The sequence below is a fragment of the Doryrhamphus excisus genome, linkage group LG3, assembly GCF_037039965.1.
Source record: "Doryrhamphus excisus strain RoL-2023G ecotype Guam linkage group LG3, RoL_Dexc_Guam_v1.1, whole genome shotgun sequence".
Classification (NCBI taxonomy): domain Eukaryota; kingdom Metazoa; phylum Chordata; class Actinopteri; order Syngnathiformes; family Syngnathidae; genus Doryrhamphus; species Doryrhamphus excisus.
The window spans coordinates 17,794,330-17,810,016 of NC_136359.1; the positions used below are offsets into that span (position 1 = coordinate 17,794,330).

The 15,687-nt window shown below is 39.9% G+C and overlaps 2 protein-coding genes across 6 annotated transcripts in view; both read right to left on the minus strand.

The window, feature by feature from the left end:
• Window positions 1–2,000: 2,000 nt before the first annotated feature.
• Window positions 2,001–8,764, minus strand: dbnlb (drebrin-like b). Of its 4 annotated transcripts, XM_058071704.2 has the most exons (15): window positions 8,595–8,764; window positions 7,429–7,484; window positions 7,132–7,244; window positions 6,975–7,049; window positions 5,910–6,059; window positions 5,408–5,485; window positions 5,085–5,236; window positions 4,951–5,005; window positions 4,559–4,630; window positions 3,739–3,853; window positions 3,270–3,386; window positions 2,942–3,016; window positions 2,739–2,800; window positions 2,581–2,665; window positions 2,001–2,511 (listed from the first exon to the last, which is right to left on the minus strand). In XM_058071704.2, the coding sequence occupies exons 1-15, from the start codon at window positions 8,675–8,677 to the stop codon at window positions 2,375–2,377; spliced, it is 1,425 nt and encodes a 474-aa protein (XP_057927687.2). In that variant the 5' UTR covers window positions 8,678–8,764; the 3' UTR covers window positions 2,001–2,374. The 4 variants fall into 4 exon arrangements, with proteins under 4 accessions (XP_057927687.2, XP_057927689.2, XP_057927688.2 ...); XM_058071706.2 differs by lacking the exon at window positions 3,270–3,386; XM_058071705.2 differs by lacking the exon at window positions 2,942–3,016.
• An 814-nt stretch (window positions 8,765–9,578) lies between these two features.
• Window positions 9,579–15,687, minus strand: part of ube2d4 (ubiquitin conjugating enzyme E2 D4) — a 60,631-nt gene continuing 54,522 nt past the window's right edge. For both annotated transcript variants that reach the window (XM_058069726.2, XM_058069725.2), the window contains exons 2-7: window positions 13,012–13,075; window positions 12,831–12,862; window positions 12,664–12,741; window positions 12,428–12,533; window positions 11,408–11,501; window positions 9,579–11,304 (exon numbers count right to left, since the gene is read on the minus strand). In XM_058069726.2, coding sequence (XP_057925709.1) covers window positions 11,259–11,304; window positions 11,408–11,501; window positions 12,428–12,533; window positions 12,664–12,741; window positions 12,831–12,839 — 333 coding nt within the window. In that variant the 5' untranslated portion in view covers window positions 12,840–12,862; window positions 13,012–13,075 and the 3' untranslated portion in view covers window positions 9,579–11,258. The remainder of the gene's footprint in view (window positions 11,305–11,407; window positions 11,502–12,427; window positions 12,534–12,663; window positions 12,742–12,830; window positions 12,863–13,011; window positions 13,076–15,687) is intronic.

Below are 15,687 nucleotides of genomic sequence, written 5' to 3' on the forward strand. Positions count from 1 at the left end.
TTGTCTGCATCAACAAAATATTGTTAAATGCAGACTAACAGTATGTGTTGCATGCAAAGAAACAACCATGCATCAATTTTTCATGCAGCATATCCTCACTAGGGTCGTGGGTGTATGCTGGAGCTTATCCCAGCTGACTTCGGGTGAGAGGTGGGGTACTCTATACTTGTCGCCAGCCAATCGCAGAGCATATAGGCTATTATTCATACTCACATTCATACCTATGGACAATTTAGAGTCGCCAATGAACCTAACATGTTTTTGGAATGTGGGAGGACACCGCATCACGCATGCAGGGCAGTACATGCAAACTCCACAGAGATGCCCAAGCGGAGAATCAAACCCAGGTCTTGCTGATGCCCTGACTGTGGCAAGAACTTGTGCGTCAGCCTCCTTGGAATCGATAGTAGACCTGGCATGTATTCCTGTCAAGGCCTGAAACAAACTACTTTTTCACTGATGTCAGGGGTGTCCCAAGTGCAGCCCGGGGGCCATTTGCAGTCATTGCTTTTTTTGTATTGTCCTTCTGCATACTGTAAAAATACCATTCATTCTTATTAAGATATACCAGTACAATTACACATTACACCAATTTGCTATGTCACCTACTAGTATAACACAAATATGTTGGCGTTTTATTCAGCACCAACATTTGATTGATTTAGCATTTCTAATGTACAAAATGTATCGAAGTGGGTTCTGCACCCAAAGTTTCCATACGTGGCCCTCAGTGGAAAACGTTTGGACCCAGCTGATGTAGGCAGAGCATGATTGATTGGCAAGAAATAGTAATTTTGGTAGAACGAAATTATTTGGGTGGATTCCATGCAAAGATATAAATGTGAGTACATTGTGTTCTAATATACTGTACAATAGGATGTGTTAGTACACTACAAGTAGATCAACAGGAGGATGTGTGGAAAATACCATCGCGTTGACAACGTACATACGCCACTTCATATTGAAGTACTTGACGCAGTTAGGAGAGGCAAAAAGCGTTTTTCATGTGAAATGAAACTAATTCAATGGGGGGTAAATTCCCCGGTCTGTATTTCATTCCAGGAAGCTGATTGAAGATCTAGGTTTCTGTTAAATCTCTGAAAATCCCTTTGTGATTTTTTTGGGGTGTTATTTAAATGTGAAAAGATATAACCACAATGTGTGTTTATTAGTTTTTATTACAAAGGATGCATTACAATACTCTTAATGATAAATGACGCTGTGGTCCATGTTTTTCCTTTGAATGATTGTGATTCATACTTTTTAAAAAGCTACAAGGTTGTTTCAAGATCAAATAGATTTTTGTGGTCTTTTAAAATGTCACTGAAGGCTTTTACTCATAGCATTAATTTGGCCTCGTTATCGCAAGGTAACATCTTTATACAGTTAAGCCCAAAATGATTCATGCTGGCCAATTTTGGAGTGAAAGTATGTTTTTCTTTTATCAGTTGAATGTCCATCTTTTAGCTGAAAATGACACTTTTTATGAATGATCCAGATCACTTCTAGCATCATTTAGAACATTCCAATTAAATATTTAAACATTGTATACATCTGTTCTGAATAAGTTTAAATTTGTGTGTATATGAAACTTTTGTCAAAAAAATGTAAAGGGTAATGAACAACAAATATACCTCACTTTCAACTCAAAATCGAGATGAATAATCGTGGGCTTAACTGTGATAACACTACACACCTGCCAGATTCCGGAACAATGAATGAAAACAACTGTGCCGATTGAAGCGCTTTCTTCTTCTACACTCATCTTAGAAAAGATGATTGGAATGAAGAAACCAAGAAGTCAGCCTACACATTCACATCAAATTAATCTGATATTCAGTCAGCACCACCTCACATCAAAACAGTCAAGAACCCAGAAGGGAGCACACAGTGTGATTTTTGTAAATGTCACTTCAACCAGTCTAAAACTGTGAAATGCATACATGATCTAAGGTCACATAAAAAGGGAGATTTGGTGTGAATTTGGTGATTTGGTGTGAAAAACAAAGGCAACAAAACTCGTACCATCGTCTTAGTTTTTTTTTCCTCCCTGAATCACACGCAAGCTGCTGCTGTTGCTACGACACATAATAAAATAATACCTCAACGATTAGTCACTTTGAAAGGAATGTGGACCTGAAATGCTGTTTACACTCACAAATTCAAATTCAAGATTTAACACAACATGGAATCACATTTACAGGTAAAGTGTTGAAGGCTTTTACCGCTTTAAAACACGAGCACGTTGATAAAGCTGGCTTGAAATGAAGACTATTTCAAATATCCTGGCCCAGATTGGCTGTCCATTCATTGCTCCGTAATGTGGCTTGCCGGAATGGTAGGTTCCCTGTGTGATTGAGAGAAGTGTGCAGGCTTATACGAGCTCAACATAGTTGGCTGGGAACATTCCAAAATGGCCATCAGGACCGTAACCTCGCCACCATCCCTCATCTATCATCTCGATCCCTGTGATGATCTCATCAGGATCGAAGGAAATCTCTGTGTCGTCAGCTGGGGAATAAATGATCATTTTCAGTGTTGTTTACTCTCTTAAAGGAATTAATACAAAACGTAGCCTACCAGCCTGGTAGTCATATAAGGCCCGGGCACAGATGCCTCTATCAGACGTCTCATCTGCAGTCACCTCATAGTTGTTCTCATCAATCTGCAGAATTACAATTCCTATTCAGAAATCATTTCATCATCGTAGGACATTTTGTGCTGCACTGAGCAAATACCTGAGCAGGTTCTTCATAAAAAGGCTCCTGGACACAAGGGCTTGCAGCTGGCACCTCCTCAACTGAATAGGACAAAAAAAACAGTTGTAATGAGTCTACCACAAGGCGGCAGCAGATCCCAACAACTTCCAGAGAGTGTGATGGTAAATCCAGTTTATCGAAGCCAATAAGAGGGCAGGTTAAAACGACAGCTGGTGCCCCACCTTTTAAGTGGTCCTCAGGGGCCGCCTCCTGTGCGTCATACTCACACCTGGACTGTCCATCATCCACATCTGGCTCTTATCACCCGAAAACACAAGCACAGACATGCATATACACAGAGGAACACGCCCATAAGCCCACGCAGGATAAAAAGCACCACCGGTAGGAGACATGAGGGCACTATTGGCTAATAATAATGTCAGGATTGACTGAAAGCACAGTGAAAAGTGGTGACGTCAATAAAAAAAAAAAAAAAAAGCATGGAACTTGAGTCTGGTGAGAGAGACAGTGTGTGTGCGTGCGCGCGTGTGTGTGTGTGTAAGCTCACACCTGCAGCATGGACAGGGGAGGCAGAGACTGCCGGCACTGGGGACGCTTGACGTTGAGGGGAGCTGGCCTGCTCGGGTTTGTATGTTTGCTTAGAGAGAAAAGTGCTTTGCAGACGCCCTGCGTAAAGACGCACATCGAGTCACAAACATGCACAAATGGAGAGAAAAGAAAAGGAGACACAAGATGGAGACAGAGAGTTTAGGTGTGATCATGGACAGGTAGAGCTCTACAGAAGAATGCCGGTTGGAGCCACTGCCACCAGAGAGCGGAAATGAAGGAGCGGCTGACATTTAAAGGGGAATTGCACTTTTGGGGAATTTTTTAAATTGTTTTCTTGTGTTATAATCCACAGAAAAGAGAAATAAATACATGTTCATGTTTCACATAAGGATTGTGAATGATGGGCAATGTTTTTCCTCCAAAAAAGTGCAGTTCCCCTTTGTAATGGCAGCGAATGTGGGGAGCATACCTGGCTGGGTGCTCCCAGGGGCAACAGAAGAGTCATTGGGAGCTATTCCCCTTTCTCTCTGCTTGAACATCTCTCTGGGGTTCATAGCTCGCTGAGAGATGAGAGAAGCTGCCTCCTACATGGAAACATTGCCTGATCAGTTATTCAGTGTTAGCAAAATAAGAACAATCGTAAAATATATTCACACTGGAACCTCTGGAGGTCAAACTTGTTGAACCAAAAAAGGTTCTAGATCACAAAGCAAGACCTCAGATACTTAAGATACTTATTCCAAAAGCCAACACAGAAGGGCACATATAATAACAAGCCAAAAGTAAAAATATGAAAAACATATCACCAGCCTAGCCGAAGCAAGCAGACCAAAAAAAAAAAAAAACTGTCAGTGACTGATGCACGATCGTGCCGGCTGTCTTGTGAAATGCACCATGTATGTTATGAAACATGTTTAAGATCGCAAGGTGCATACTGCAACGTATTGAGAAGGGTGTAATATTTTGTTGTGGTCAGTCAATGCAGGTTACCGTTTCCACGGTCTGTGTACTGTTAACTGAAAATTGCTAATATAAAATTCTTAGATTGAAGGTAGCTTGCCAATTTTATGATGACTTCATGGAATAAGACAAAAGCAGATTTAAAAAGGAAAGAATGCGGTCATCCAATTGAGTGTGTCTGCACAGCACTGTGCATGTTATGGATGAAGTAATTTTAGATACAAACGGCAAAGTGTATTTCATCTCACAAGAAGGTACAGAAACAAATGTCTGCGTAGCATGAGAAGATAAACATGGAATAGAGCACATTGAAGTGAGGAGGGACTCACGTTGGCTTTTTCCACAGATTCACCTCGAATGACTGCATCCTTCTGGGCTGCCCGATTCTCCTCTTGCTGCTCCTGACGGTGGTCATATTAATGTTGACATTTTCATGAAAATATGTGCACTACCAGCTACTACTACTTGCTAGATAAGGTCACACGGTGTATATGCCCACCACTTAACATAAGACAGCTTTGTGTATAAAAAAGGTTTCATTTTCTTCGACTAAGAGACTAACCTAGCATACTTGCCTGTTAAATGTGACTATAAAGTTAGCACTGCTAACACATTAAACACCTTATTGCAGAACCTTTCACGACTAAGTAAGTTTATTTGGTTGCTCTTTTTCACATTCAATAACATCTCTATCCTAAATTAAGGCTAGATTGACACTCACCTTGCGTTGTTTCTCTTGCTCTCTGCTCTCAGCCTCCTGCTGCTGCTGGTACTTCCTGTCAAATAACCATTTTAATTCGACACATTCGGACTCCGAAAAACTAATATGTCTCTCCTTCAGTTGCCGACACTTACTTCTGTTGCTCAATTTGAACGGCTCTCTCCTTGTCCCTTTTGTCCCTCAGTGCTGCCTCCTTGACCTCCCTGTCTTTCCTCTCCTTCTCCAGGTGCTGGCGCTCCTCCTCTGCCTTGCGCCTCTCCTCCAGGCGACGCCTCTCCTCCTCTTTCTTTGGAGCCAAAAGAAACAATGCCATTTTTTTCATAATCTGGGAATTAAAGTCTTGTCAAAGGACACATCAAGACAATCTAAAAAAAATATGTTTTATTCCAATACATTTGTCTAAAAGTGTCTTTGAATTACAATGGGCTGTAGGTGAAAAGTTGAGGAGCAACAGTACCTCTGCTTGTGCCCAGAATGTGTCCTTGTTGGTCTTCCTGATTTCTGACATAGCGTTGGTCTTCTGGTACACAGATCCCTACAGAAAGCAGAACGAACATCAGTGAATTGGAGTGGAACCTAAAATCTTACACTTGCACTGACAATTGAGTCAACTGAACAGGTATTAGAATGCGCTAAACATTTTGGGATTAACGCTTAATAATCCTTATTCCAAAGGAGACCATTCCACAAAAACTAAACTTTAAAAGAGGTGAGTAGTAGTGGACAGTAATAGTAGTAGTGCAACATTTCAGTAACAAACCTATAAGTTATTTTATAAACAGTGACGCCATTCCTGTGTAACACTGCTGTAAAGTGCAAATTTACTGCAAGGCATCTACCTGCACATTTTGAGAGAACCACCAACATAACTTGCTAAACAAGCATGTCAAATTCCTCCATTCAAGTGCAAAGATGCACTGCTATCAGTATGGTAGAGGTTACTAGGGACTAAGGCCTACCACAGGACCCTGAGGGCCACTGTCCTGGAAACGGCTGGAGGCTTCTTTGTGGAAACTGTAGTTGGCTCCTGAGGCTTTGGCCACCTTCTGCATGATCACCTCAGGTTCTACATCCTCTTCGGCACGGGCATTTACTGTGACGTGGGCCCCCTGAAATGCAGCGAGATATAAACTCCATTTAATGTTTGTACAAACAGTCTGACACAAAACGCTAAGTTGGTGTCCATCCAAGCGTATGTTTTATGATGCTGACATAACTATCTTTTTCTTTCCACAGACACCTTCAGTATTGATGAACAGGGCCCTCAAAAGATTAAAGGGGACCTGTTATGCTCATTTCGTCCCTTTGTATTATTGTATTGTAGTGGACTCCTGTAGAGCAGCTACACATGATAAGCCGCACAGAATGCTTTCTAGATCATCCAGAATCTGCACCCATTCCAGCTGCATTTCCTTGGATTTCCAAAACAGCCTGTTTTAATTTATTCCACCGAGGGCCCCCCTCTGGGCACACACTCACTGTGATTGGTCCCACTCAGCCTGTCTGACTCACAAAACTTCCCAAACTTCTTTCTGGGCTCACTTACAAATGCGCAAACCTCATTATCTGAAATGCAACATCCTAAGAACATTTATAGGTCAGAAAAGTGGAAAAAGCTATTTTCGGATTTTTCGGATTTATTTTGCCCATCATCCACAATCCTTATGTGAGACATGAACACACAGGTCTGTGGTGAAGCTAGTCAGTCTTCATATTTTTAGAGTGCACAGAAAAGAGAAAGCCACAAGAATTCATGGCTCAGATAAAAATTGTAGATGATGGGCACAATATCAAAAAAGTGCAATTTTCTTTTAAATTAGGTTTGGGGGATATTTTTTTATGAACCTGTATAGATTCTTCCTATGATAAGAAAATGACGGCATAAATGATAAATGTATGGATGGATATATATATGTATATTTTAAAATATATGCTAAAGTCCATATCGCCCAACCTAACTTTTAACGATGTGAAATTCAGCATAAAAAAAACAGATGGTAGATAAAAAATGACTGCAGTATTACCTTAAGAAAGTTGGCCATGGAGCTCACATGATTTGCACAAAGTCCTTTCCTTGCATCATTCACTCCTTCCCCAGTCTGAGACACAGACAAGTGGTTTGTAATGACAAGTTTATGGAACGGAGAGCACAAATGCACAGTGGTGGACTGCGACACTAACCCAGTTAATGAGGACATATTTTGGCAGACCAGAGTTTGGATCTTCCACCCGACAGAATGCATACATTACTTTTCCACTGTTAAGTTCTTCCACCAGCTCCTCCAGTCCTCCATCTGATACAAAAACATTGTGGGAATAGTTAAATGACCGCTGTGGTTGGTTGTGTAACAGGGAACATTTTTCCCTTTGCAAATGAATTGAGACGGCCGAGGCAAGCAAAGCGGTTCCCTTGTGCTGATATTCCAGCTATTGTTGTGATGATGTAATAGAAATGTGATGACAACATTAACAACTCACCTCCTTTATCTGCCAGGCGGATGTCATTACTGTTTCCCTCGTAGGTGAATAAGGCCCTGAGAAGATCCAATAAATTATGTTGCAATTAGCTGTCAACAAGCCTCCAAAATCATGTTGGTACTAAGCTGTCATGTTTGTCATTTGTTTCGGCTGAATGCACGAGTCAAAAACTGACACCATACATGTGGCAAGAAACTAATCATGGCGGTGAGGATAACTGTGTGCACCGAGGGTCTTGCAGTGCAGATGCGGCCATAATGGTGTCTGCACAGACTCATACCGCATAATTAAATAGCTGTACAGTTATCATTGCACGTGCTTTAGAGATGTGCTGCCATTCAGCTATCTGGAACACACACAATAAGAATAGACCCCTCAACACAACTAAAAATCTATGGACATTCAATGCACTACCTGATAATAGAGGCACACTTGCCAAAGGCTACAGCTGTGGTGCAACAATTATGATCTAATACACTTGCCCTTGCATGCTTTGAAGTCAGCACAATGCACTAAGTAAACCAAGGACCTGCAGCTGAAATCACCAAATAGCTTAAATCTGATTCCATCAACAGTGCCAAAGGTTATTATTAAACACTGGCGCTCTCAACAACAGTCTGTTCGACCTGAAAGACAACAACATAAAGTTATTTTATTTAAATTAGTCACAATTGCCACATCCCTGTATGTCAGGAAGTGGGGTAGATCGTTGTGGAAACGTCAAACTTTCAGAACAACGACACTAGACTTGAGCAGGTCTGTTGACTCGGTATACTACGGAAATGGTTTCAAGTTGACAGTCCTGTTCATGTCTCCTGTACAGAAAAACACAAAGCTGTATGCAAACCATCACAGAAAATGCTGGCCCCATTTACCTTTGAATATTATTGAGAGAAGCATGTTACTTAGGGCTTTGATGAACTTAGCCTATCATGTGTGAAAATGGTGACAAACAAGACTGATTGTAAATAGGCAAGAACAAACGCACACCATGGTTTACAAAGTAATATAACGTAAAGGATTAATCAAGAACGTCAATATTTGTTCAAAACTGCCGACAACTTCGTTACTTGACGACTGACGTGCTCTGTGCTAGCCAACATTAACGCGGACGCAATGTCTCATTGTTACGCTTTACAGATTAGCATCTTGATGCTGATCCTTACCAGTTGGTGTCTGATTTTTCATTTACGACTTCCTGATACGCTGCTGTTAAAGCGCTGCCATTTTTGCTGAGGTTAACTGCCATGGCTATGTTGAGTTGAGCTAGCCAGCTAGCTATCCTATCCCGGATGCGCCCTTCCTACTAGTGGGAGGAGTGGCAATGACGTTTCCTTTCAGCTGGAGAGGACACAAGCTCTGATAATGGGTACTTCCATGGCGCGTCATCTTCACGTAGACAGCGCGGAGAAGCGGGGTTTGTGTGTCTCTCTACATACCAACTATAGCAATACACTAATTAAGTGTATAATTGTATTTCTGATTCAACTGTAAATGTTCGGCATAGTTTTAAGATACTGTAAATGACGGCACTTCTGTTATCTCCCACAGAAGCTGACTCACTAAACAAATCCAACGCACCCTTGCAGACGTGACTTGTTAAAAATCTGCAGCGTCATTATTTACTATGATTTGGGTTAGGGTTAGGACCGTCAAAAAATACATAAATGCTCACTGAAAAAAACGGTAAACCAATGCATTTTATTCACGTCAATAGTTATCCTGTGTGGACAAAGTGAAAAGATGCGAACGCCCAAGGTTACAGTTCAAGCACAACAATTTCATAATTTAAGATGCACAAACGCCAGCCCTGAATTAAGAAACATTTTAAATGCCGTTTTTCAGCTTCACAAATAAAATTAATCAGTCATGACATCTAATTTAGGTTTTGACACTTTTTTTTCTATACACAATATACAAATGAGGGTTAAGGCTAAAAGTTTAATCAGATGTTAGGCAGATGAATGGTAACAAAATCCCTGATATTTGGCAAGTGGCTGAGAGAAAGTAGTTTAGTGTGCAAAGCACGCTAAGTTGCCTATAAAATGCTATGGCGCACAATAGTAACGGTAGCATCAGTGGTAATGATGGATTTGAGGCTGTTTAGTTGGCGGAGCTTAAAAAATAGCCAGATAAACAATGTACACAAACAGGAGAAAAATGACCTTTACTTCAATGTAGCTTTTCAAAACGTTATTATACTGTGATTAGGACAATTTTCCTTAAATCTACCAATGAGAAACTATATTTGAGATCTAAAACATGATCTAAAATCTAATAATAAAGCTACTATATTTTCATGCTATGGACTATTTTGGATGGGTAAAATGATGCATTTCTTCCCCATTATGCTATTAAATAATTCCCTTTATATTGGCAGCATCAGCACATCGATGAAAACAAAAATAGCACATCCTAACTAGTTTATCCAATAGTAACAATGGTATCATATTCCAACTAAGATTATTTTATGACACATTCCAATCATGATCAGATGACATTAACATGAAATGGCTAAAACAAAAAATCGTAAAGACAACACAAATGTTGCAACCAGATAAACCGGTCAACTGTCAGCTGAGGTTGTTTACCACGAAAAAATATATATTTGTGCAGATGTGTAATTATGATTATTACACCTGACACTGACAAAAATGATGAAAATGTCTAACTTACCCTGAAAAGCGTTACTTCAGTTCCACTTTACAGTATCAACACAAAAGCATCAGTAGCATGTACTTTGTAAAGTTGTTTACATCAACAGTTTGTTCAGAAAATAAATGTAAAAGGTAAAAAGTGTGAAGGGGACCCTCTTGCCAACAAAAGTAATACTTTCATAAAATAACAAATATCAGGACTTATCAGTTTGCCTTTAGCACATTATTTTGTTTTAGGAATATACAAGGAGAGCTAACAATATGGGTACTTTTTCTCACCACGGGTCACTGCTTATAAAAGGCTGATGATTCAGTTCAATACCTGAGTAAATGTATTGAGGAGTAAACACATAGCGTAGCCATGTACTGAGTATCCGTGACCATACCAGCAATGTAACAGTAACTTTTGGCAGAGGAGCAATGAATGGATTCTTATGAGCAATGACAGTGTGAAAGAAAAATGTAATTGCCATCTGACCTTTGAGGAGCAGGGGTCATTTAGCATTCCAGTGCCTTCATTACCACCACATGTTGTGATTCCAAACGCAAAGGGTGATACAGTATCAGATCAGTCCTTTGTTGTTGTATTTTCACATTGTTTTGGGGGAAATAAGAGTCAGTATGTGCCATGCGATCAGCTGCTGGTAGTGGCACTGCACCATTATTGTGAACTGGGAACATTCTGCCTCAATTGCACGTAGACCGAAAATTAGAACACAGAAAGGCCACTAATTAAATGGAGATACAGTACTAGAAGACATCCAGTGAAACACAGGCAGTACCTCAAAGGTCAAGGTGATATAATTTCGCAAATTTTTCCAACATTTTGCTCACTAAGCAGTAAAACAAAATGACAATGAATGATGTGTATGAAGGCGGCAATAATAACAGCGTGAGTAACAATTTAAAGTCTGAGTGTGGTATATGGGCTGTGAGTATAGTGTCCAGTATTCTGTAAGGGATTGCTTCCACAAGCCCTTCAGGTCCTGCTGAGATCCATACAGGCATAATGGACAGCACATTGGTTATCCTCAGCACATCATTATTTTGCCCTTGTCCACAAGGTTGTCCATTTTCTAGATTGTTTCCCCCCTTTGCTGTTCATTTGTTTCCAGTTACAAATCAAACATGTTTTTCTTGTTCTCCTTTTGTATTTCCATCTCCATGGCAATCTCACATTGCATACTTCTGTGTCCATTCTCTGGCTAATTTGTTGTACCTGCAAAAGACAATCAGTGTTTAGCAAAAGGTCTTTAATCATATTGCACTCTAAGAGCATAATATAATAAATGTGTCACTTATGTTGAAAAAGGTGTACTTACTTTTCCCTGTCAGCCTTGTATGTGTGAGCAATCTCTGGTACCAAAGGGTCATCAGGGTTTGGGTCACAGAGGAGGGAGCAGATTGACAATAATACTGTGGAAAATCAGATTTTCTCTCAGTTTCTCTCAAAACTATGAAAGGCTGAAAAAGTACATTACTAAGCAGTTTGTGGTCCAAATACATGACATTGAGAAAAGACAGTACTCGGTTTGTTAATTGCTCAAAAAAATCAAAATGTCTGACCTGGCCTTTGGATAAAAAAAGAATTGTACTGTTTGACAGTCGTCCAAGGTCCTGTTCCCTGACAAATGTCTCTCATTTGGAAATCAAAGCTAAAGGGTCTGGAGGAAGACTGGAGAGGCTAAACAAGCTACCGAAACTCCAATGTGACGTCTGTAATGACGTGGTGTCAACCAGGAGATCTTGCAGCACGTCATGCTTACATCCGCTGAAAACCTACATGACCTGGCACCTGACCACAGTGGCAAAACCACTAGAGACTGGTTTACTGACAACAGTATTACTGTGCTGGACTGGCCTGCAAATTCACCTGACCTGAACCCCATATAGAATCTGTGGGGCATTGCCAAGAGGGAGATGAGTAACATCAGACACAAAAGAGATGAGCTGAAGGCCGCTATCAAAGCATCCTGGGCCTCACATGGATTTTTGGTTTTATGAGCGAAGCGCTACAAACATCAATGTTTAAAAAACAATCAGTTGATGTGTAATAAATCTAGATATATAAAGGTTTATTTTGTGATTGAATGATATTAGGGAAGAAAATTAACTTTTACACAATACTGACATTTTTTGACCTTGTGAGATATCGTAGTGCCCATAGGTAACAGTTTAAGGAAGTGGTGATTTTGCTCACTGAAGTTTGCAATACAGAAAACTGTATATTGCAGTGTTCATTATATATAGATGAGACGTTTTGTATGCTTACGTCAGGAAAATAATACTTTGTGACAGTCCATCCTAGAGTCTATATTCCACATACATTTATTTTCCCTTACCTTTTGATACTGTTAGTGCAGGTGACCACTGTGATCTCAGTATATCCAGACAAATACTTCCATTGCTGTTAATATTAGGGTGGTAGATTTTTGTTGTAAATGCAACCTATAATGCAACAAGAAATTTTAAAGTCATTTTTCAGCAATACAAATTACAATAAGATAATACTATATAATGAGATTGAGTACATTTTTAATCCCGTAATTCATGAGACAAACATTTGATGGATACTCACTTTTGGTGGTTTGAAGGGATAATCTGTGGGGAAGTGTATGGTGAGGAAAAACACTCCATTCTGATAGGGGCTGTCACTCTATTGACATAAAAACACAAGGAGTTATTGTTTGTGCTGCAGAACACAGATAAGATAAAAAAAATATATATATAACTAATAACACTTACTGGACCCATTATTGTGGCCTGCCAATGAAACACTAAAAAAGACAAACAATGACAATGTTGGATCAGTGTATCTGAAATTCCATGTTTAATAAACTTCACAGGACACGTTTTCATTTGGCTATCAGCCTCTGATGAACAAATATACAGTATGCATACACTTGGAAAACAACTGAATTCTTACAATCATCTCCAACTGGTCCCGCAGAGCACTGTGCAGGTGGGTCCCTCTGCAGGTCTGACAGCTCCTGATGGAACACAATCATATACACACAGCCATCAATGTACTGGAACTTCGATTGTACATAAAAAGTATTTTAGCCAACCAACAATTATGTATTTCTACAGCCTCCATTTATGATAGCTGAGGCTACAATTATTCATGAAGAAGTTTTCCACTGTGCGTGTAATCGCATCTTGAAGCAATTGAGGCAAAATGGACTGTGTGACTGTGCTGAAACCAGCAGAAGCGCTGTTTTAACTGGTTTGTGGTCTGAAGAAGACTGGTAGATTTAACTGGACTCTTCTTTGTTAAGGACATGTCACCTTCAATCCAAAAGGCTTCTTCAGTTTGTAAGTGAGGGGTCTTTCTTTTTATGTGTCTGATGGGTGTGTTCCCTAGAAGTGGTCACAATGTCAATTTGTTATTGTGGTTGTTGTGGACTATTGTCATCCTGCACAACAAAAGGTCGTTGTACCTGGTGACAAAACAGCTTGTGAGTGGCCATCCAATGAGAACATTTTGGGGCTGGAGATGTTACGACCTTGTTGAAGCAGACAAAAGGCAATGGCACAAACATCGCCCTCTATTTATGGAAGGCCTTTTTTAGTTCAACATAAATTGTTTATTTCAAATTGGCGGTCCTCCTTGTCCAGGATTGTACATCAATTGCCTTAAAGGAAGATCCCTTCTTTTTTAGATGCAAATGAACTGCTGACTCAGGGCCTGAAAAAACTGCTCTCCGATGCTGTGACATGCGTTTGTATAAGGGTTTCTTTGTCTCTCCAATGTAGAGGTCATTGCACTCCTCACACCACTGCAATGCATAAACATTGCCGAGTTACGTAGCTTCTCAAGATTTTGTCTTTAAATCAGCTGTTGTCTGACAGTCCAAGTAGAGTAAGGTTGTCTCGATTCAAACTTTGATGACTTATAGTACACAACATTTGCTTTTCAAGGGGACCTATTATGCTAATTGTTCGACCCTTTGTATTGAGTTGTGATCTCCTATAGAGCAGCTACACACAACAACCTGCACAAAAAACTTTTTCGTTTTTGCAGAATCTGCACCTATTCCAACTGTATTTCCTTGGATTTGTGCTTCTCGGCAAAATGGTCTGTTTTGATTTATTCCACACACGGCTCGCCTCCAGGCACGCCCGCTCCGCCCAAAGTGCTTCCCAACTGCGAAAAACTTTCTAAAATAGTGGGTATAGGAGTTGATAATAAATGAATAAAGCCTTTGGAGAGCTAATTGCGATGTGTTTAGGAGCTACTGGCAGCTCATGAGCTCCTGGCTGGAGACCCCGACTTATCGTGTATGACCGTGTATTACCGCTTGTGCGGTGGAGCTCAGGAAAAGCCGGACGTGCACCAACCTTGCCTAGTTTTTGGTAATGTTTATAAATATGTAAAAAATACATATTTTATATAATATATATTTTATATATATAAATCTGAAATTGAGATCATCCCATGCAGTTTGAAGGTAAGTTTTGCATGGTAAACCACGTCTATATGCGACCTGACTGTTCAGACTGGAGTAGATCAGATACATATCAGATTTAAATACATATGATATATATGCATACGAATGAGGTTGAACACCTTTTCCAAAATCGGAGTCAAACTGTTCAGATGACAAAAAAAAAAAGATACAAGTCACATATTAGCAAAAAAGGCAGACTTGACTTGCAGCGTTATTGTATCCTACCGTAATTAACTGATTGCTATTTTTTCCTCAAAGTCAATTAAGTAAATTTAGTCAAATTTCTCTTCCTAATCAAAAGCAAAATAAAAATTGTGAAACTATAGTCACCTTTACATTCATATTACCCAATATAGTAGACACAATAAATTAGCCATCAAGACAAAATAATACTTGTGCAGGTGTTTGTCACCATAAATGTACTTCCTAGGGGGGAGCTGAATGCCAGACAGACAGGATGTGAGGTTGGGTGTTGAGAGTTGAGTTACAGCTTGCTTGATCAAATCTGGTGTGTGTGTCTCAATGAACATTCCAGGAACATTATTGTCTCCTTGTAACCGCTTTACAATAGTGACTGCAGTCTTAACTGAGAGGTTTTGCTTGACATGCTCTGCATGCGTTAATTACGCCAAGAATTTTAACATAATAAATTATCTAAATTAATTACCACCATTAGCGCTCTATTTCTGCCGGCTCTAGTTTTGACAAATAATAGGCTGTATTTAACAACCAGCGTGGCAAGGGACAACTGTACCTCATTTAGCTACTTGGGAGAGACACCTTACATTGAATGCAGAGTATATCTGTCTGACTGCATGCAAAAACAAATACATTGTTAAACCAATACCTCTGACTGTGAGCATTACACATTTTTTGTTGCGATTGGCATTAGATTGTACAGAGGTACCTCATTAAATGTTAGGTGAGTGTATAGTACACAATTGCACTATGTAAAGCTCTCTCCATTTTACTTTGAGTATGCAAATACAAATAGAGACCTATTTTGAAGAGTTGAACTTTTGATTTTAGCAGATTTGTGTATGCATGCTGTCTGCAACACTATTCAAAAGAACTATCCAGAGGTATAAAAATATACACACCTTGGCCAACCGCACTGCCCCATTTGCCAGCCCATAAATGGAAAGAGCCAC

Coding starts and splice junctions, on each gene's coding strand:
- dbnlb (XM_058071704.2), bottom strand. CDS start 8,677: ATGGCAGTTAACCTCAGCAAAAATGGCAGCGCTTTAACAGCAGCGTAT. Junction 5,006..5,084: donor GTTCAAATTGAGCAACAGAA/GTAAGTGTCGGC, acceptor GTTATTTGACAG/GAAGTACCAGCAGCAGCAGG. Junction 3,854..4,558: donor AATCTGTGGAAAAAGCCAAC/GTGAGTCCCTCC, acceptor GTTTCCATGTAG/GAGGCAGCTTCTCTCATCTC.